Source organism: Odontesthes bonariensis, chromosome 24 (assembly GCF_027942865.1).
Source record: "Odontesthes bonariensis isolate fOdoBon6 chromosome 24, fOdoBon6.hap1, whole genome shotgun sequence".
Classification (NCBI taxonomy): domain Eukaryota; kingdom Metazoa; phylum Chordata; class Actinopteri; order Atheriniformes; family Atherinopsidae; genus Odontesthes; species Odontesthes bonariensis.
Genome location: NC_134529.1, coordinates 12,585,888 through 12,607,184, shown reverse-complemented (window position 1 = coordinate 12,607,184; position 21,297 = coordinate 12,585,888). Strand labels below are relative to the sequence as shown.

At 42.5% G+C, this 21,297-nt stretch overlaps 1 protein-coding gene across 2 annotated transcripts in view; it reads right to left on the bottom strand.

Moving 5' to 3' along the window:
• The window catches only part of syne1a (spectrin repeat containing, nuclear envelope 1a), a 113,652-nt gene that overhangs the window by 37,848 nt on the left and 54,507 nt on the right, over positions 1 to 21,297 (bottom strand). For both annotated transcript variants that reach the window (XM_075459619.1, XM_075459620.1), the window contains 28 exons: positions 21,038 to 21,181; positions 20,560 to 20,724; positions 20,147 to 20,464; positions 18,925 to 19,080; positions 17,206 to 17,376; positions 14,155 to 14,481; positions 13,581 to 13,733; positions 13,257 to 13,424; positions 12,716 to 12,892; positions 11,485 to 11,631; positions 11,069 to 11,194; positions 10,761 to 10,937; positions 10,355 to 10,620; positions 10,085 to 10,241; positions 9,594 to 9,992; positions 7,831 to 9,432; positions 6,954 to 7,291; positions 6,690 to 6,834; positions 6,286 to 6,504; positions 4,060 to 4,346; positions 3,573 to 3,738; positions 3,278 to 3,433; positions 3,001 to 3,153; positions 2,281 to 2,463; positions 2,022 to 2,159; positions 1,556 to 1,741; positions 882 to 1,004; positions 551 to 733 (listed from right to left, as the gene is read on the bottom strand). In XM_075459619.1, coding sequence (XP_075315734.1) covers positions 551 to 733; positions 882 to 1,004; positions 1,556 to 1,741; positions 2,022 to 2,159; positions 2,281 to 2,463; positions 3,001 to 3,153; positions 3,278 to 3,433; positions 3,573 to 3,738; positions 4,060 to 4,346; positions 6,286 to 6,504; positions 6,690 to 6,834; positions 6,954 to 7,291; positions 7,831 to 9,432; positions 9,594 to 9,992; positions 10,085 to 10,241; positions 10,355 to 10,620; positions 10,761 to 10,937; positions 11,069 to 11,194; positions 11,485 to 11,631; positions 12,716 to 12,892; positions 13,257 to 13,424; positions 13,581 to 13,733; positions 14,155 to 14,481; positions 17,206 to 17,376; positions 18,925 to 19,080; positions 20,147 to 20,464; positions 20,560 to 20,724; positions 21,038 to 21,181 — 6,930 coding nt within the window. The remainder of the gene's footprint in view (positions 1 to 550; positions 734 to 881; positions 1,005 to 1,555; positions 1,742 to 2,021; positions 2,160 to 2,280; positions 2,464 to 3,000; positions 3,154 to 3,277; positions 3,434 to 3,572; positions 3,739 to 4,059; positions 4,347 to 6,285; positions 6,505 to 6,689; positions 6,835 to 6,953; positions 7,292 to 7,830; positions 9,433 to 9,593; positions 9,993 to 10,084; positions 10,242 to 10,354; positions 10,621 to 10,760; positions 10,938 to 11,068; positions 11,195 to 11,484; positions 11,632 to 12,715; positions 12,893 to 13,256; positions 13,425 to 13,580; positions 13,734 to 14,154; positions 14,482 to 17,205; positions 17,377 to 18,924; positions 19,081 to 20,146; positions 20,465 to 20,559; positions 20,725 to 21,037; positions 21,182 to 21,297) is intronic.

Below are 21,297 nucleotides of genomic sequence, written 5' to 3'. Positions count from 1 at the left end.
CTTGAGCGAGAACAATGTGAGCACATAGCAGATTTATTGTTTCAGCTCTTGTTAGATAGAATGTGTTTTGTTTGAATGGCTAAGATTCTCGAGACGACTGCAATCCACATTGTGTCTGAAAGTGCCTCATCCTTTGAATTGTCACTACAAATAACTTGACAACAAAACCAGCCCAGAACCAAAGGCCAGGGAAAAAATACCACTCTGATGGGGGCTAAAAGAAAACACAAACATTCCTGAGAGGGCTTGTGGAGACACTACAGAGCAGAACTCAGAGCACCCACTTCAACAAATGATAGAGGAAAACTATATAACTGCTGCTTAGAAGTAATTATTAAACATTTATTTGAAAAAAAAACTCACAATTAAGAGAAAAAGAGAAACAAAAATATTGTAAGACAGAAAATGTGACATCTTTTGGAAAATATTCTCAACACACTTTAAATGTATTATAATACATTACTTTCTCTGTTTCTTTTATTTATATGAACTGTAACTTTATATCTGCCAGAAAATTAACAGCAATAATAATATGAGAACTGCAATCTACCTGCAGGATGTTGCACTGCTGTATGGTGGTATGCTGCAGCTGGCTGGCCTCTTGCTGCAGAGACTGAGCTGTGCGGCAGATAGGAAGACTAGCCACTACCTCCTCTGGTAGCCTGAGGGCGCTCTGACATTGTTGTACTGCAGCCACCTGCCGTTTAAAACCCTCCATTTCTACCAGCAGACGCTTGAGGAGGAGGAAAGATGGGATATTAGAGAGTAAGACAGCTGCACATGTAGTGATACAGTTTGTCAACAACATACTGTAACTGTATGCACATGTTATGCGTATGTACAGTATTTCTCTAAGAATCGGTATTAAGCGCTGTGTTTACCTGTCTCTGTGTGAGTTGCTCCCTGAGGCTGAGCTTGTTGAGTTCAGGGGAAGCAAGTGTGACCTGGATCTGATCTACAGCAGCATGGAGGCTCTTTACCTCTGCCTCAAGACGTAACATGTCCTACAGAGAGACAAGAGAGACACCAAGGAAAATGGTGTTTTCCTCTCAGTTTGTGTTATGAACATAAAGCTGTGTATCTCTTTATAAATAGCACCTTTGTAAATTCTACTTAACTAAAATTAAATTTGTGGGAAGAACGCAAAATTTGAAGTCACAGCAAATTCTATAGTCTAGAAAAGTATTAAAACTCACATGAGTAAATATAAATAGATTTCCAATGCACTCTTTTAAACAACAATCAGCAACAGACTGTCATTTGGGTATCACTTGTATATGAATCAGATTAGTTTGACAGATTGCTGCTGCACAAGCTTCAACTGTGTATTGCTTTCTGTTGGTGTAGTACATATTGAATGGCCAAAAGGGGGCACTGTTGATTTGTAGATCTGGGACTTTACTCTGAAAGGATGTGCACCTCCTGTTCAGTGCCAAAATATTTGGATTTATGAAGTGGAGCAATCCACATATTTTGGGACATGTTAACAACAATGAAGATTTTTTGATGACAGTATACAAAAAATTTTGAGTGTCTGACTAGAAATATTACTCACCTTAGCTGCATCCTGAAGACTCTGGAAGCGAGTCTTGGCAGACTGCTGTAGCTCCTCTGTTCGTCTGCTGAGGTGTTTCACCTGCTGGCTCCATCCTTCTGTCTGCAACACATCCGCCAGTTGCCCCTCCCGCTCCCCAATGGCCTCCAAGTCACCATGGAGACCTCTGCACTCCCGCAGCAATGCCTGTCACCATAAAATCATGAATTACGAGTCAAAGAGAGGAGCATTTTCTGTTGGGCAATTATACAAATTAAAGTCAGCCAACATAGTTCACAGTTAGACATTCCAGTGGAAATCAAACAAGTGTGTGAATCTAATTAGCTGCAAATTTTCAGGGTATCTTCAGAGTTAATAGGCGTATGTGGAAAAGAGTAGCATTTACTTTCTGTAAATGTAGTGTGAAGATTATAAATGCAGCTCTAAGACATCCTTAAAGCTTTTAATACTGCTCATTCAGACTCACCTGGTGTGCTCGAATTTGCTCCTGCAGCTGGGATGCAGAGCTCCAGATGATATGACCAGCGATCAGAGTCTCAGCCTTTTCTATCCAGCCCAAAATAAACGCCTTCATGCTTTGATATTCCTCTACTTGTCTTTCTGCCTGCTCACAGGTTAAAAAAAGACCAAATTAAACTGAATAATGTTCATTCTTAAGCAGAACTATTTCTTAGAAGTCACAAATCAAAACATAAAACATCAAGATGTATATAAATACTACACACCTTTTTTAGTCTGTTGATTCTGTCCTGAGTCTGCTGTGCGGTGTGGCGCTGCACTTCCATTAGTTTAGCCACAGCATCACCCAGCTGTTTACACAGCAGTGGATTTTGCTCTCCAAACTCCTGCACAGCTGCTACTAGCTCCTCCAGGGAGCAACCACAAGCTTCACATTCTTCACAAAGAGCCTTGAACCAAAAACAGAGAGGAAAAGAAAACTTCAAACAGATAGAACAAAAGCAGGAACATGGAAATCTGTTAACTCACAATTAAAAATCAGGACATACCCTTACAGTAGTCACAGCCATTAATTCAAACTGCCTCGTACAGTATATATACCACATTGCAAAGATGACAAGCTGCGGTTTAATTAGAGGTTACAAGTCACCCTATTTCAGGGCTGGTGATTAATTGGTAGATTAGATGTTTGGAATGTCTGGCAAATACTAAACTACTCCTTTAACTGTACTGAAACTCCAGACCTTTGGGTCTAAAGATGGACAGCAGAATGTGAAAAGTAAAATCTTGGGCAGACATAAACAGGAGGCAAGGGGCTCAAACCCCCGTCTGGAGTACTCTTTTCGAAAGTGGGTCACTGCTGAGGGCAGAATTCAGTTCATGCCATTCCAACTAACACCCTCATTAACCTCAACACCTGCAAAATGAAAAGCCAATTTAACAGGGGTTAATTGTTGGCTAATTAGTCAATCTGTCTGTTTGATTACTTTGGTCTCTTCTTTGGCCTCCTGCAGGTCCACACCCTTTTCTTCCAATTTTACAGCCATGGTCTTCAGCTTGGCCTCGATGTCTTGAAGTCTGGAACCGAAGTCCTCTTTCACATCTCTGGTCTGCTGCACTTCCCTTTCCCTTGCCTGCACCTAAAGCAAATGGCACACGTTCACGCTGTTAATCAAATCATTAACATTGCAGTTGGTAGTCTGAGATGTAACCATTTTACTGAAATAGCACAAACCTTTTAATTAAGCTAAATAAAGAGGTTACCTGATCTTCAGCAGAGCCCAAAGCCAGAGCCACCTCAGCTAGCTGCATGCTGAGCTCAGAGGGCAGACCAGCTTGAAGATCCTGATACTTGGACTGCTGTAGCTCCGTCATGCGCTCCACACTCTGCCGTCTGCTGATGACCTCACCGTGGGCAGTCTGCAATACAAACAAGATCACATGCAGGACAGAAAATCGCTTTTGGTCTTCTCTATCATATTGACAATAAGTCAGAGATCCGTGCTGAAAAGATCATTTGTCCTTCTGTATCTGGTGTGACCCTAAAAGGTGACCCTACCTCTAGCTCTTGCAGCAGTGTATCCAGGTCTGCAGTGGGACTCAACAATAAGCCACGAGTGTCTTGGATCCAGCCTTTGACCAAGCCCAGCTCCTTCTCAACCTCCTCTCTTTCCCTCAGCTCCTGATGTACCTGAGCTCTGCTGGTCCGCATCTGCATCAACAGGCTAAACAGCAGGAAAACAGAATTTGTGTTACAGGTAAAGCACAAAAAAGCACCTGTTTCACCCTCAAAATCCTTTTTGATGATTAAAATGCACATCAATTTTGAGTTTAGACTGAAAGCTTTTAACATGGAGTTGTCTCGCTAAGAGCTTCCCCCTTTCAGTTCCTTCTATCGGAGTAAAACAACTTAAAAATCACCCACAACAACAGGAGCATCAAGGCAAATTATTCACCTGTGATTCAGCTGTTACAGACTATCAATAAACATTTTCACTTTATTCAAAGTCATGTTTTATTTAAAGTTACAGCTTCAATCCACTCACCTGTCATATTGCTCCTGCATGCTTCTGATCTCCTGCAGGCATGGTGTCTCCTCGTGTCCATTCTCTGTCTTTTTCTCCATCACCTCCTCCCTCTCATCCTTTCCTCTGAGACTGCGAGTTTGCTGCCCCAGCAGAGCCAGTATGGACTGCTCCCTCTCTACCTCCTGGCTGAAGGAGTCGTGGTACTCCAGGAGGCTCTGGAGTGCCGCCCTGGTGGCTGCTTTCTCAACTGTGCTGTCTGGGACACGACTTTGGAGGTCTTTGGACACAGAGCGCACCTTCTCCATCTAAAGGCCAAAAATTTCAGTACAGTGATTGAGTTGATGCAGCACAATTGTGGTTAATAGTTGACTTATATTCAGGCAGAAAGTTAATGTCTACTTCTGTGGGCTTGTGCACACATACTGACTAAAATGTTCAGTTACACACTAGCACTGTGTGTTCATTTCAAGACTTGTATTTAATTTTGGGCTTTCAAGTGGAAAATTGGACACAGAGCAAATGGCTTCTTCAGTGGTTGCATATTATTATCTAATTAGGCTAATTACCTTTCAAAATTCTGACTCCAGTTTTTTTCACAGTGTTTGTGACAGCTTAAGAAAAAACAGAATCCAGAGCACAGAGGATGACGTCATGTCCAGTTAAACAAAGGAGCTACAGAAAACAGGGGACAGCAGCAAAGTGCCACATATGAGGAAGTGAAAGTTCCCACAGTCTGACTTCATTTCCCTTTTAGAAACAGTGCTTTGTGGGTATTCCTGGGAGCTAACAGGCTCCAAGCACAAATTAGGTCAAAAGGCGGGAAAAGGCTTCATGACTCAGAGATTTGGCAGCAGGACACAACTGGCCTGAAGCCTGGAGTTACATCATAGCACACCAACTGGTGTTTCAGATGCTGCTGTCGTACTCGGTTGTAATTGTCCTGATTACATACTCTTTTATTAGTAAATGTGAAATCTAAACCTCAGCTGAAATGTCCACTCCAAAATGTAATGGTACTAGTGCAGGGCATGTTCAGCACGTTGTTATTGGAAATGAATCAAATGCACAGTTTTGATACAGTTTGAGCAGGATTAAATGGGGTGTTTATGAGGAGGGAAACACCTAACCAGTGAGGTCACAGACCACATGTAAAGTACAGAAAGTGGAATAGGAGCTTTTCCCTTAGCAGAAAGCAATTTTCTGGGAAACCGTACACAGTAAAAAACTAATCATTAATGATGAAAACCAGATTTAAAATGGGTGTAAACAATGTAGTCTGACTGAAATTATGCAAACTAGACTCAAATGGGCCCAAGCGCGCCACACATGCTCCCTCTCTTTGCATCTTTTTGTAAAAAAAAGTGTGTATTACTGGAGCCAAATTCTTAATGATACTCATCTCATTGAAATATTGTCCATTATTTTCATCATAAGGCTAAATGTGCAAGAAACTGTGAACTGACACAGTAACTCTATATGTAACCTTGTTGTAAATGTAAATGTAAATGTATTTAATTTATACAGCCCTTTACAAACAATTGTAACGATGTACCAAAGTGCTTTACAGCAGGTAATAAATAAAGAGAAGAATAAGAAAAAACAAATAAAAACAATAAAAGAACAGTGAAAGCAATAAAATACAACAAAATCACATAAGATAAAATAAGATAAAAGTGTCATCATACTACTGGGTATTAAAAGCAATGCTAAAGTAGTAGGTTTTTAGCCTAGATTTGAAGAGGCCCAAGTGTTTTGTAGATGTCGATTGTCCTGAGTAACAATGGCTCTCATTCTGAAAAGAGTTTTCTTTCTTGAACTTTCCAAATGTGCTGTTTAGTTTAATAGATAGTGTTACTGTTTGCATTTTAATTGATTGACATTCCTTCCATGTTTTTGCATTGGCTAAAGTAAATAATGTTGAATAACTTATAGACTCATGTAAATAAACTCTGTTTTCATTATCAACCTGACTGACTTTTGGTTTCTCTAACACCCTTGATAAGAAAGCCAAGCTAACAGTGAAAGAAGACACAATCACAGAGGTCTCTTCAGCAGATTCAAACTATGTAAACACACAATTTTGGCACTGCATCTCCCTTGAAAAAAAAAAAAAAATTAAACAAATGGTTCTTCAAATGGTGAAAAACAAAGAACACACACACAAACATACAAAGATGCAGCAGCTCGGAGCCGAAATGAACCATGGGACACCTTTTGTTCTTAAAAAAAAGACACAGTTCTTACCTTCTCAGTGAAGTTCCTCCACTCCCTCGCAGTGTCCTCCAGTGCCCTCTCCTGGGCTCGGGATACGCCGCGGAACCTGTTCCACCGTTGCCACAGCGACGACACGGCATGACTGGTGACAGCTTTGCCTGATTCAGAGATGATTCCCTCCAACTCTGTTATATTCTCTTTCAAAGCATTCAGAGGCAGCTCCAGCATGTCAATGAGGGCCACCAGAGACTGCAGCCAAAGATAACAACAAATACACTCATGCACTTTAAAAAAAAACAAAAAACACATTGTCCTGAAACATTTACACCACAGGAAGCTAAAACTTCCCTATAAAAGGTTCATGGGTTACATGATTTCTAGAAATATCTGATGAGGCTTCTCAACCAAATCTTCAACAACATACAATGGCGCACCTTGTGTCTTTGACACTTGTCCTCAGCTTCGTGGATACTGATGGCTTTAGCTGTGGTAAACATGGCCATCTTGCTCTCTGAGTCATTCATCTGTTCAATCAGTGTCTCTTTCTCGTGTTGGAAGGAGCTCCACAGAGTGCCACACCTGAGAAAAACATATATTACAAACCAAGGCTAAGTGACATGTTATTAGGAAACAGTAAACATTACAGTAAATGCATATGACCTGTACATGTTCACAAGCAGGAGTTATGCAGCACACACCTCTGCAGCACTTCTCTGTAAGCTTCCACTTGCTGTTTGACCTCTGTCCTCCTCAGCTGCATTGCCTGAACTTTTTCTCGGAGCCCACTCATCACTCCTGCCTCCACAAAATCCGTCAACAGAGGATCCAAAGTCATCAGCTCCTCTACACCAGCTGCAAAGTTTTTCTCCTGGCCTGAAGTTTCTTCCAGGTCTCGCAAACAGTCTGTGTGGTTGTCAAGCTCCACCCCCGAGGTGGCCCCGTGGAGCAAAGCAGCAGCAGAATCCAGCCATTTCAGCATGGACTGCAGAGATAAGTGGTACCTCTGGACCAGGGAAAGAGCTTGATCCACAGCCAGCTAGAATATGCAAAAGGTGGTTAAATTAACTTTGCATTTCCTCTTTGTACTGTAATACCTTCTAACCAAAAACATTTTAAATGGTTTACAGGCTTTTACAGTCATTTTGTCCAAAGATAAAGATTTTCCACCGTGGAGAATGCTGTAAAAGCTGTTTCAATGTTTTGTCTGTAAAACTCTGCAATGTCAGTATAACTTTTATTTTTGCGGTATTCAAATACTCTAAATCTCCACAAAAAGTATAAATCAGTGACAACTAACTTATCAAACCTTACTTAACTTGAATTTCTTTGCATCTCTTTAGATGGATTTTGAATGTTTTAGCTTCACAAAAGCCTATAAATATTAATAGCACGAGGGAACAGGAAATGGAAAATAATATTTAATAGGTCTGAATCATGAATGATGGATCAGCCTTCTGATTAGTTGAGGGTTGGAGCTTAATTCAGGTGGTGACTTCCACTGAAATTACTGCAGCTGTACAATACTATCAGGAAGTAGCTTGTGAAAAGAGAGAAAAAAAACAGAAATACACATACCTGTTTTGTACTAATTTCTTGCTGAACTTCAGCTCCCAGCTTTGATATTTCTTGTAGTTTTTCCTCTAAGTGTACAGGAACACCTTCTTTGCAATGTTCATACTTTTGCTTTGCTCTGATACTCATCACATCAGCCAATTTCATTTTACTTTTCACTTCCTCCTCCATAATTTTGATTTTCCGCATTTCTTCATGTATCCTCTCAGGTTTCACCTCTGAAAAGGTTAAAGGCTCCTTCAATTTGTCCTTAATGTTCTTCAACCAGTGCAACATTCTCTCCGTCTCTCTTGTAAAATCTTCATTCTTTGTAACTGCTGTTTCACTTTCTTCGACAAAGGATTTAATGTCACTCTGTAGAGACTGCAGTGACTGAAGCTGCCGTGTAGTTTCCTGAAAGGCAGCGGCATCAAACTGTAGATTAAGGTTTTTAGTCTGCTGATTGCATTCTTCAACCTGAGAGATCGCTCCATCCAGACTTTCCAGCATCACATACAGACTTGTGATTTTATCTAAAGTACTCACTTCTGTCTGGTCTAGTCTGAGCAGCTCATCCTTTACAGACTTCAACTCTGAGTCTAATACAGACAACACCCTGTTATGTTCAACTAGCACTTTCAGGCAGCTGTTTAGGTGTTTAATCCTCTGATTATTTCTTCTCTTCAGAATGTTGTGGAGACTGACGAGCTCCTGTGTCTCTTCAGATCTGTATTGCTGACCCCTGCTGAGAAACCCCTCACTTTTGCCATGAAGTTCTTTAACAGCAGGGCTGATATGGATTAAACTTTCATCAATACTTCTGCATTCATTTATTAAACTGACAACTTCCTCCTCTCTTATACTGATAGTCTGCTTCTCCAGATTGTCAAATTGCTCCTTAAGCTCCTCCAGTGCATTACGAGTGATATCAAAGAAAGTGCTAAACTCTTTTCTCTCCAAGATTATCTGTTGGGCTCTGTCTTTTTTTTCTTTGGCTAGAGCTAGGATGGTATTGTACTGCTGAGGCAGGGCATTGAGGCGCTCGTCTAGGTAGCAGTGGTCAATCTCATTCAGAGTAGGAAGGATCTCTTGGCCTATTCTTTGGACAATAAGAAGGAGGTTCTCATATTCTGATGCTTGTTCTAAGACACTTTGGAAGTTTGACAGGTGTGTTTGCAAATCTGAACTCTCATCAACGTCACTGAAATCGATTTCAGGGAATGTTATGGCATCCGCTCGTCTCAACCAGTGGCAAGTCTTGTCCAGGTCGACCTGGAAGTATTTCCTAGAGGTCAATGCTTTCTCTAAGCCTGCGAGACGCTGGGTGGTCCTCTGAAGGGCAGTCTCAAAGGCCGTCTGTAGCTCCTCGAGTCTCGCCAGCGTTTCGGCTCTCTCTTTCTCTGAGGCATCTCTCTCCAGTTCTCGCCCTTGTACCCATAGTGAAGCCAGTTCCCTCTGGTAAGCTCGTAGGCTGCTCTGGACACCGCGACATGCAGTAACCTGTTTGGCCAGATCCTCCGGAAGGAGTGCTATGTGGTCATCTATCAAAGCCTTCCTCTCCTGCTGCTGCACCCAAGACAAAGCTCTCCCCAGGCCTTGTAGGAACTGTGTCCGCTCTGTGAAGGCCTTCAGAGGAAGAATTAAACATCATAAATTATATGTAAAAGGACATAGGCCACAGAAGTTTTATCAGTTTACCAATGTGGAGTTTTCGTCAGGGAAAGTTAAATCCTTTTGGGAACAATTAAAATTTTACTTGCATCCAATTTAAAATTCCAGCTGTTTACCTTACTGAGGTACTTCCTCCTTTGAGCAACCCGAGCCCCGAGAGCCTCCACTTCCATCTGGGCTTGTTCGACAAGCTCCTGCAAGCATCTTTTCTCACTCAGACCCAGCCTGGAGGCCACAGCCTGAGCTTCACTAACTGCCTGACCAAGCAGCTGTTGACGGGCCTCCAGTTCCACACATACGGTCAGGTGGTCGAACAGGAAACTTTGGGCCAGATCAGGGGGTGGGCTCGTTTTAAGTGCAGAGGTGAACGCAGGCCGCTGTTCCTCCACCCACTCTCTGGCATCTCTCAGCTGCGTCTCAACCCTGGCAAGATCCTCTAGTGTCTGAGCAGAGTCCTGAATCTTTTGCAGAATGAGGGATTCCAGTTGGGCCCAGCGCTGCTCCAAGTGACCCACCTGGAGAAATACAAAATAGTGCTGCTACTGAAACAAATACTTCTCACTGAGTGTCTTCGCTGCATTTCAAGCATAAACTATGCTTTCCACACCTGTTGTTTGACCAGCTCCTTGTCTAGCAGGCTAAGTCGAGGCAGGATAGCTTGTCTCTGGTCCCTGAGGTCTTCTAGAGTTTCCTTCTGCTCTTCCAGATCACTGGCAAGCTTCCTCAGAGCCTCTAAATGCTCACTTGTACTCTCTGTGTCGGCTCTATGTACACACATGCATGGTATAGGGAAAGTCAAGTCTTTAAAGTGACATACTTGAATTTTTTTTTACGATACTGTAAGCTAAATAAAAACTAAAACATTAAAGCTATATACCTGGCGAGGTAATCCCATTCCCTGGATACTTGGTGGAAGAGTTCCTCCACAGCGACTACACTCTCTTGGTATTCTCCACTTCGTTGCATGTCCTCTCCTCGTTGAGCTTCCAGCTCTTCAGCCCGCTGGCCCAGGTCCATCCAGTCTCTTTTCAGACTTTTTATCTCATCCAGGGCAGGAGAGACCTGTCCATCCGTCAACCTGCTGATAGCTTCAGCCAAACGACTTGCCTCAGATTGTCTCTCTCTAATCTGCTGGAGGAATTCCTGCAGGAAAGATAACAGACCATCAAGCACGAGTCTAAAACTTTGACTAGACAATGTCAACTGGAATCTTTTTATTTTCTATTCATAGTGATCGGGTTAGGGTTGTAGAGCGAATGTTAATAAAAGGAATTCATTGAGACCTGTGCCTTGTCCAGCTGGTTCTGTGCAATTTTGGGCTCCAGCTCTGCGGGTCTCCTGATCAGGTTCTGAAGCTGCTGTTCTGTCTCTCTAAGCTGAGTCTCCAAATCTGCCTTCTGCTCCTCAATGTCCCTCCAGCTGTCAACTACCTCTTCACAAAGAAACATGCGCTCCTCAATCTAGACACACAAATACAAAGAAGTCAATTCATGGCAAGCCATTTGGAAACTCCATGCCCTCAGTTTTCAACTACAAGAACAACCAGAGCAAAAATAAACACTGAAATCCTCTGTCTGTTATTTGAACTTACCCGCAGTTTGACCTGCTGGATGGCTCCTGCAGTCTCCCTGACCCTCGGCTCTGACAGGTCACACGCTGAACAGACAAGCTGGAGGTATGTGCTGGCCTGTTCCTGGAGAGCTCGCTCCTGTTTCACCTGTTGGTTCATGTTTATCTTATCACTTTTATTCATGTCATTGGCAATCTCTCTGACGTGACAGTCTGACAAAACTGCTTGCTATCAACCCTCATTTTGGCTGACATCCCAAAAAACATACAGTCAGACAGACTGAAATTGCAAAGTTGATATATTCAGAGATGAGTTCCTAATTTCGGCAGCAATGGTGTTTAGAAAAATATAGGAAGACATCTTATCAAATATGATGAACACGAAGACCTTGGAAAATACTAAACTTTCTGCTAAGAAGCAGGAAAGAGATGACTGACCTGCAGTAGAGCCTCCTCGAGGCTGATGGAAGGATGCGTTTGAGGCTCTGGTTCTTCTGAAACAGAATTCAGCCAGGTCTGGCACTGCTGCAGCGTGTCCTGCAGACTCACATGTCTCTGTAACTCATGGTCAAGACTCTGATAAACCTGGAAGTATAAAAATATTTTATATCAGGTTTCATGAGATTTTAAAAGAAAAGATTGTTTTCAGCCAAAAATAAGTAGAATACACGCTCACGGAAAAACGCAATAGGTAGAAATAACAATAAATGATAATGATGATAGAGGGCATAATGCTGAAATGCATAGCTTTGGAGCTGGCGAAGCAAGGCCAAACACCAAGACACATTAAATGACAACCACCCCCCAAAAATGCAGCGTTGTATTTAACAGGTGTTGATTGTGGAGGCGTCCATGCCCTCCAGGGGAGAGCGAAACAGCAAGGTCTGATTGACAGTGTTAATTTGAGAGTCTGAAAGGCTGGAGTAAGGGGGGACAAGTGTTGGCAAAGTGCCCAGTGTATTTGGCAAAACCTAGAAGGCTGGCATGGTGGCAAGTGGCAGGCAGGATATTAGAGCTGTGTTGCGCTGGGACACAGTTGGCAGCCACTGTAACACTGGAGGTGCAGCAGAGAAGCCAGCAGTGTAGTGGTAAAAAGTGGCTGGATCACACAATGCCAGATTGGATGTGCGCATGGTGGTGGAGGTGGTATCTTGGGATGTGAGTTATGATGATAGAGTAGAGGCTGCCAAAATGACAGAGTGAGGCTGGATTATGGGACTAGCCAGATCTACTGAATGGTGGCGTGTGATCATTTTTGGCTCAGGCATGAAAAAGTGGGGTTGACAGGGGATATGCAGAGATTAATATGGGGAGATTGAGTTAGTGATGTTGGTTTATGAAGTTTGTCTGAGTGCGGCTGCTCTTGAGCCTCACTTTGGCAGACTTAATTGGTTGCTCCCTCTGCAGCTGCACCGAAAGGCTGTTTTAAGAGATGGGTTTAAGTGTCAGAATGGCTCAGGATTAAGTGGATATTGTGGTGTTGGAATATTATCATCCCTGTGGCTGGGCATGCATGTGTGCATACAGTGCAGCAGTGCATTTTATATGTGTAGAAACCATTTGATCACATTAGTCGCAGAATGTAAGTCTTTCTCAGATTTCCACAGCTCCCTCCTTCTTCCTTCCTCAGAGTTCTCTCCCTGCATCTCCCTATTGTCTTCTCACTCACCCTCTGCGCTGTGCTACAGATGGCAGAGTAGCTGTCTCTGGTGCCTTGCTGGTGAGACTGGACCTGCTGTCTCAGCCTGCTCTGGACACGGTCATTGCAGCCCTGTACCAGGTGGTCTCCTCGCTCTTTCAGGGCTGCCAAGCGATCCTCAAAGCCCGCAATTTCCTCCATGATGGCCTGCAGAGGGGAAAGTAACCAAGTAGGATATATTAGGGAGAAACTCCAGTTGAGCGGTAACACATTATGAATCTGGCCATTGGTCAGTTACGTGGTACATCAGAGCAGACTGACAAGATACATCAAAAACTTGTGAAATATGGATGGGCCTGATAGACTTAGATAGACTTGAAAGAGGAAAATAAGAGAAAAGCAGAATAGCAGTGCTACAGAAACAACCAAATTAACTATCAGAAAACACACAGCTCAACAAACAACATGTTGTTGAATATTTTGAATTGAAGAGAGCAGAAGAAGAGGAAAACTGTTTCTAATTAGGGATCATTACTCAAGCTGCATCATATGACTTAATGTGACTGGCCACCTTGTGCCTGGCCAGCTGTTGAGTTGCTGCCTCCAGGCTCCCGCTCACGCTTGGATCCGGAGTAACCATCCTGCTGGACATCTGCAGCAGCCAGCGCTCCACTTCCTGGAGTTCGTTGTGGTAAGTTTCCTGTTCCTTCACTTGACCTTCCAGATTCTCAACGTGAGCCTGGACAGCACAGACCAAACAAAACTGATCATGAACAATCAACAGACCAATACTGTCAGAAAGCCTTTGGACTATGATTATTCTAAAGACACTCCTGCACTGAAACAGCATTCCGTTTTCCTCTCCACACATCATGACTACTGAGATGGTTCTCACCATTGCAGTATTACAGAGTCCAGTGTAGTCCTTTTGCAGCCTGTGCATTTTGTCTCTGATGGAGGGGTAGTGGATAGAAGCCAGCAGAGTGTCTCCCTTTTCCATCACAGACCTGATGGATCCGTCATGGGACTGAACCATCTGCAGAAGAGCCTGGGGACACAGATAGACAGATTTCTTTAGTACCATCCATAGCAAATGTGAGTAAATTATCTGTAGTTAGACATTTAGGATGTTTAGCAAATAGGCCCTGCAACAATGCTAACGATTTTCGACAACACCTATCAATATAAAAATCAATGGTGTACTCTGGAAATGGTCAGTAGTTATTTTTAGTATATTCAGCTTTAGAGCTAATGGGGTAAGGCATGCAAGGTCACTCAGTTGGCCTATTAAGATGATAATATTCAGTAGCCTCATTCAATCAATCAATCAAACTTTATTAATCCCGCAAGGGGAAATTCTTTCAAGCATGAAAACCTCTCAACCTCTCGCTGCCCCTTTCATCCACAAAAGTGCACAATTACTGACAATGGAATTCATACAGTGCTCTAAATCCATTTAATTCCTGTACCTTATACTTAGCCAGCTGCGCTCTGCGTTGGTACAGCTCAGCCTTGGGCTCCACTGGAGTGCTGAGCAAAGCCCTGGTCTCGCCAAGCCATTGAGCTTGGGCCTTGTACCGGTCCTGGAACTCCTTAGCAAGCAGTATGGCACGCTCCAGGAAGCTGCGTTCTTGCCTAAGTCCCCCTGCAAGCTCCTCCAGCTGGGCCAGACGTGCCTCCACCTCTCCTCCTAAACTTTCAGCAGCAGCTTCATTCAAGAAGCCTGCTGCCTGCTCTGCACGCTCCCTCAGGGATTTTAGGAAACTGTGACCGTGCTGGAGCTCAGACTGCAGAGACTGAGGGAAAGAGAGAGCAGTAATACAATTCAGCATGGCTGCTGCTACCACATAATCCCCACTACTTTACATTAAAGAACCTTCAATCAGAGCACATCACACTGCTGTGTTGTAGAGAGAAGAACCATAACACACATCCTCTTGGTTGAAGGGACATTTCTACAGTAGTTTCAATGACCTCGAGGTTAACATCACACTCAGTAACATTGATTTCTTTGTCCTTCACCTCCAGTGCTGCTACAGTCACCAAGACCAGACAAGCAGTGCTTTTGAAAAGCTTTGAACTCCTCAGGTAGGCTGACACCTGCACGGTGAAATGTGGAGAAGATTGGGAGGTCATGGCGAGGAAAAACCACAGTGAGTAATATGAAAGGAGGACCCAATTATAAAGACCCTTAACAGGCAACAGTAGCTGCAGGGGTTTCCAGGGAAACCAAAACACACCACACACACATATTCTGACCTCCACTCGATGGGATGCCATCTAGCTTTCATCATCAGCCTATTATTGCTTTAGCAGGGAGACTAACCTCACACTCCAACAAGCCCAGATCTCCAGCCACCACTCTGGGTAATATAACAAGACCTGTGTGTGTCTGCACACGTCCATGTGTCCTGCTTAACGTGAAGCTCCAGGCTTGTTCATCATCTCCAGTGTTCTTGCCTTGTGACTTTAACGAGCAACACATAGCATATCTAAACTGGATACACTTCTGTATTTAAGGAAATCTGCAATTTTCAGAAAAACATTTCTTTCCATATTACTAATTATCTCCACTTTATGTAAACAATTACCTTATCTCACACCTCTTATTGAGTTTCCTTAATAATGGTCCAACTCATTTTGTAGATGGTGAATTGAGCTTGAAAAATATGTTGAAATTGGTCCACTGTGGGCAACAGAACTCTCATCTGAATAATTTTAATTGACATAAAAAAACTAATATAATTTCATTCCTGAACCAATTTTTCAAGCAAGGATAAAATGATGAATCAGTGCATTTAGCTTATATATTATGGCTGATAGTCTCTTAAGATATTACACATGGCAGTATATTGAACATAATATACGAGCTACTAAGCACGGTGTGCCCACGATGTTTCAACAGTCTAGTACCCCCAATTATCCATGTCAAGTTCCTTGTGCGCTTGCTGTAAATGATGAGCACTAGGGGTTCGGATTTTTACTCTGCATGAGTTCCTAGACTCCTTAATCAACTGTAATATATCTACTGTGGCTCTGACAACCATGTTAATCATTACCTACTAACAGAGAAACGACATGAAGACAGTTAACCTGTAAACAATTTATTAGTGTCCTTCTGACTTCTGGCAAGAGGTTTGCTGTAGTTCAGAGACACATATTATTTTGTAATTTGCATAGTTGGATATGTTGTTAACATGATGAGGAGCTGAATGTCCAATTCATTACATGACAGTGGCATATAATACCAACAGCAGGAGCATATATTTATAGTCAATAGGAAATCGAAAAATTTACCTAATTTTGTAGACAAACCACTTTGCACTAAAATAGACTTTTATAAAATGAGAAAGAAAATTTAAAACATGGAGAGCCGAGACGAGGGACATTAATAATGGTAAGTAAATCATTTTGCCTTTTGCATTAGGTTTATTTATTTATTTATTTTTTTTTCTTCAGACCCACTTCTGCTGTATGACTCACACTTTTACAGTATCAAATAAAGTCTAAAACCAACTAACTACCCTTAACACAGCTATTGACTACCACTCTGTGTGTCAATGCATAATGGTTGGAGCCCGTGAACAGCCCAGCCTCTCTCACAACAGGAGATGAGTAAGTGATGGAGCACTCTTGTGTGCTATCTTCGGTTTTGGAAGGACACGTGTGGTGGCAGCATCTCTTTCGTCCCTACACGGAGACAGAGCATCGACCCCAGACACAGATTACAGCAAAGACCACACCAGACGATGTATTGTAAACATCTTTGTGTGTCTGTGGGTGTGTGAGTGTTTCATATGATGGGTGTGAGGAAGACAAAGAGAGCTAAGATACAGTGACACACTAAGAACCTGAAGTGGAAAGAATGTGTGAAATTACAGAGGATTCACAGATTCAGGAGTTTTCTGCAGCTTGTTAGTTGATACTTAGGGGGGGGGGGGGGGGGGGGGTTGTGTTATGAAACAAGTGTTAAAGGAAACAAAACTATGCGTGTGCATGTGTGTGATGTGAGGCGGTAAGGGCACTCCATCAATTATAGTGTTAGGCCAGCAGGCTCCTGACAACAATGCTTCTTCATCCTCTTTCACACAGTAGGAGGTCTCTCCCTGATATCACACTCCTGCTAAAGCTGCACTAGCTTTGTCTTCATAAAGAGCAAATCGATACACAAACTCATCCAGTCCTCTACTCGCTCGATATGAACTACGCCAAGCAAACAATAGCGGGGATTTTCTTTATTACAGTGTGTCTGTGTTTGAGCAAAGACAAACTGTTAGAATCAAGCCACTGCAGTGGTTTTCTTTAAGTTGGGAGTGCTTTTTTAATTATGTGCTTATTCTTTTTTAAAGGGGGCCAAACATATTGTCACTGCCGAAGAAATCTGTATGATACTAGGATGAATCATGTCTGCGCTGATTTACTGCTACCTGTTCAGTAAGGAGCATCAAATGCAGCACAGTACCTTACAACCAAATATTTTACCACCCAACCCAAACAAATTTAGGCTAATAGATCAATACCTCTAGTTTCTTCAACTTCCTCTCCATGGCAACGCGGTCCAGAGGTTCAGAACGGTCAGTTAATGTTGTGAAGCTTTTCTGAGTCGAACTGAGCCACTCCGTGAATGATACACAAAGGTTTTCTGTCTCTTCAATGCTCCTCAGCTCCTCCTGTAGCTGCTTGATTGTGTCCTGAAAATACATTGGATTCACGTTTAGAGGAAAAGTTTCACGAAATTCAATATCAGTAATATCACAAATCTTATTTTGAACACAGCGGCAGTGTCGGTCCATTGTATTCAGGTTTGAGTTATTGGTAAGAGTCTTTAAAGTTTGACTGTGTTTGGTCAGGGGAAAATTCAGGAAACATGGGGTGTATTTTTCTCTTTCAAGGTGTGCCATAGAAGTCTAACATTGGCCACCGAGGGCCAAAAGTTCTTTGATCAGCCCTCAAAACAGAAAATATCAGCTTCCCCCCTACTCTTTCATCTGCTCAATGTCAATATCTTCACTACAGAGTGGCATGGGCTTTTTATATTTTTGATGCATTATCCACTTGACTCAGATTTTGAGTCGATAACGCCACAAGGATGGAGAAAGGCTTCGTACATGTTTGACATATAATTCACTCAACTTGCAAATCCTGTGGTGAGAAGCACCAATTAACTGATAGCGCTGAGTGCACACCTTTCCTGACAAGACAGAGGTAACAGCTTCCCACCTCAAGCCCATGTGGCCCCCACTTCCTCCAATATAATTACAGGGATCCACAGTGTGAGGGGGATGCTACATGTCTGACTTTAAGTATATGCAAGCTAAGTCAAATTAAGCAGAGGAGGATGGGCGTGGGTAGCACAGAAAATAAAAGTGGAGGAGTAAAGGCAGGCAAAGAAGTGCATGCTCACTCAGACGTGTTCCTCAAGGTGGGAAAGAAAGGGAAAAAAAAAATCAATGTAGTGCAGGAAAATCCTTTTCACTCCTGTTGCCCAGTGAGATTGCGGTGTGTAGCGTTTAATTACAGCTTTAGCCCCTGACCAGGAGAGCCGCATTGATTTTCCTTTAGCCCCCCCCCAGAGGAGCAGACAAATAGAGAGGCTGGATGTAAGTATACAGAGCAAAACAACCTTGGCTCACAGAAGTAACTCCCAAAGTTAGGTGTCACAGAAACTGAAGTCCAAACTAAAGCAGATGTCAAGACAGCATAACAACATGGGTCTGCAGGCCAACTGTGGGAATAGACTCTATTGACAATTCTTGCAAATTCACATTTTCTGTTTATCATTCAAACAGTAGCATAAAAGGTGTTTCAACCTATGCCCAGCTGATAAACATCATTATGTGAATTTTTGTCTAAGATATAATGACAAGTAAGTCTTTGGTTTTTTCTTTGGTGTCCAAACCACCAGAGACAGATACTGCCAAAAGGTTAACTGAAACAAGTCAAGGAATACATTCTGGATAACAGGAAATCAATTTGGTATGCAGAATTAATACAGTTGTATTCACATGTAAAAGCTGACAATATAGGCAGGAGTATGGAGGCCTGCAGGAGAATGCAGTGAAGTGACTAAAAAAATGTGATGATGATATGTACTTAGAAGCTGGCAAACAACTGAAAAGGAAATGGGACACAACAGTAAAGCTTGATTTAATACTAATGGGGAAACAATGCTTACATGTAATCACAATCAAAAAACTCTGTTTTAAACAAGGGAGATTCTGAGTTATACATGAATTAACCTGTATATTGAGCTGCAGTGAATGATAGCGGGCAGTCAGCTGGGTGGCAGTAACACTGACACGACTACTGATGTAGGTTTCCTCCAGAACCTGCTGGGCCAACGATGAGAGTCCATCGACTTCTCCCTGTCGAGCGAGCACTGCATCAAGGTCCCCCTGAGTTGAACATATAAATTGAGCATACTTTGTTTAAATGCTGTTAAAATGATCTAGGGGAAACATGGGAGGAAAAGCAACTCGCAATAACAGAGGGTTTGTATGAATGAGTGTGCTTGTGTGTGTGTCCCGCTCAATGTAAGGAAGGAAAACACTGAGACTCTCTGGCATCCTGACACTGGCAGGAAGCATCCTCCAAAGGGAGGAGGACAAGCAGGGAATACTGCTGTTGTACTTGGAATGTAAATAAGTGACGTGTTATATTTCAAACTGACAGATGCTTCATTGCTTTCACTCTGCCAGGCAAAATATTTGGCATGTATATTCTAGTGGATGCATTGTGAGTGAGTAAATTGTGAGTTGTGTTGGTGTGACGGACAGACAAAGAGTAAATATGAATCAAAATTGCACAGGAATTTTTGACAGGATTAATTTAAAGCAACCAAAATGTATCTAGATGTCAGATGGGGTTTAGTTTCTTGCTACTTGTGGCCAGAAATGAATACCGAGAACAAGCGAGCTGCTTGATATTCCTATTTCTCCTTACAGAAATGCCCTATACATAAACAGTTAGTGTTGTACTATCGGAGGTTATCACTGATTGTAATCATGTATTATTACATGCATTTATTGGTAAAATAAAATTATTAACTGCAGATAAATGACCAGGATACGCATCTTTTGAGGAGTAAAGAAACATAGAATATCTTTGTAATATTTTGCTAACAAGGGATAACAAAGGTCCATCAACATGCTTAAGTTCTCTAATTTAACCAAGTAATCTTAGCTTTTTCGAATTCAATGCTTAATATGTATCTAATTAGTTTAATTCCCAGTAAAACGGCAGCATGAGAACATAGTTTGGTGTTTACTGAACTAATTCTTGGCTGGGAAGTCTCTACTGGTTGCTTAGAAACAGATTCTTGCCAATTAGTGGAGGCAGCAAACGAGCTTATTTCTCAAACAAACTATTGCCCTAATAATGAGAGTGTTGTTGTCCTCTTAGGTTTGCAGTATTGATAATTGAAATACTATAAGCAGATATAGTGTACATCATTTTGCTGACCTGGATTTTCTTTAGCTGAGTCTGCTTGGTGCCTCTGTTTGACCGCCGATTACTTCTGATGTTAGCAACCTTCTCCATGTCCTCCAACCACTGAGCCAGGCTCAGGAACCTGTGACCCATCTGCCTCAGCCGGGTCAGAGTGGAGCGCAGCTGAGCCTGAGTCTCCTCCAGACGGCTCTGGTGGGCTGCCCACTCTCGTTGAGCTGTGTCCAAGGCTCGATCCTCAATCTGAGGTATACCCCAAGGGATTACCCTTTCTCTGCTGGTCAGAACTGAAGCGAGCAATGACTGACCATCTGAGCAGTGTTCCTTCAGGCGCTATGAAGGAAAAGGGGAAACAAATGACTTTGCCATTTTGTATAGAACTGCACAGTCTTGACAACACTGCAAAGCAAACACCACAGTATAACTACCTGTAGCTGCTGCAGTGTTTTCTCAAGTGTATCCACGTTTCCCTCTGGATGAGACAACAATGCCAGAGAGGCCTGTTCCTGCTCCAGCCAGTCTTCAAACACATGTAACCCCCTCTGATACTCCTGATGGACCAACACCAGCTCCTTTGCCTTACTAACTGCATTCTGCAAAATGAGAGATTGGAAACATTGTTGAAAGAAAGGATTGCACTGATTCAGTGTTACAGGGCCATTCGGGCCATTTGAATACTGTAAAAGTGTTGAGGTATTTAGAAAAGCATGATGAATGGAAACGTTATATATGAACTTTGAAGCTACAAAACAGAAGTTTCTAAAATAGAGTTCCCCTTCACAAGTACTTATGTGGGATTATAATTGAGATTGTTGATAAAACATGAAGTATGCAAAACTCTCAAAACAATCACTTATTGAAATGCCTGCAGAGGACGAAATGAAACCGTGTGTTGTTGGAGGGTACCTTTGCTTTTTCTTTGAGGGTGTTATATCTACACTGCAGCTGCTGCACCTCCTGCTGGGTTGTGTAGTGTTCAGCCATGTTGGAACCTTTTGTGGCAATGGTCTCCAGAGGGCTGCTGTGACTTAATACTTCCTCATAGAGAAGCTGAAATGAAGCACACACATTCATCACTGCAGTTCATTCAAATTATTGGGAAGACCAGTGGTATAGATGAATCTAAGAAGATGAGAGTGAGCAAATCTGTCTCTTAAAAAAGTGAT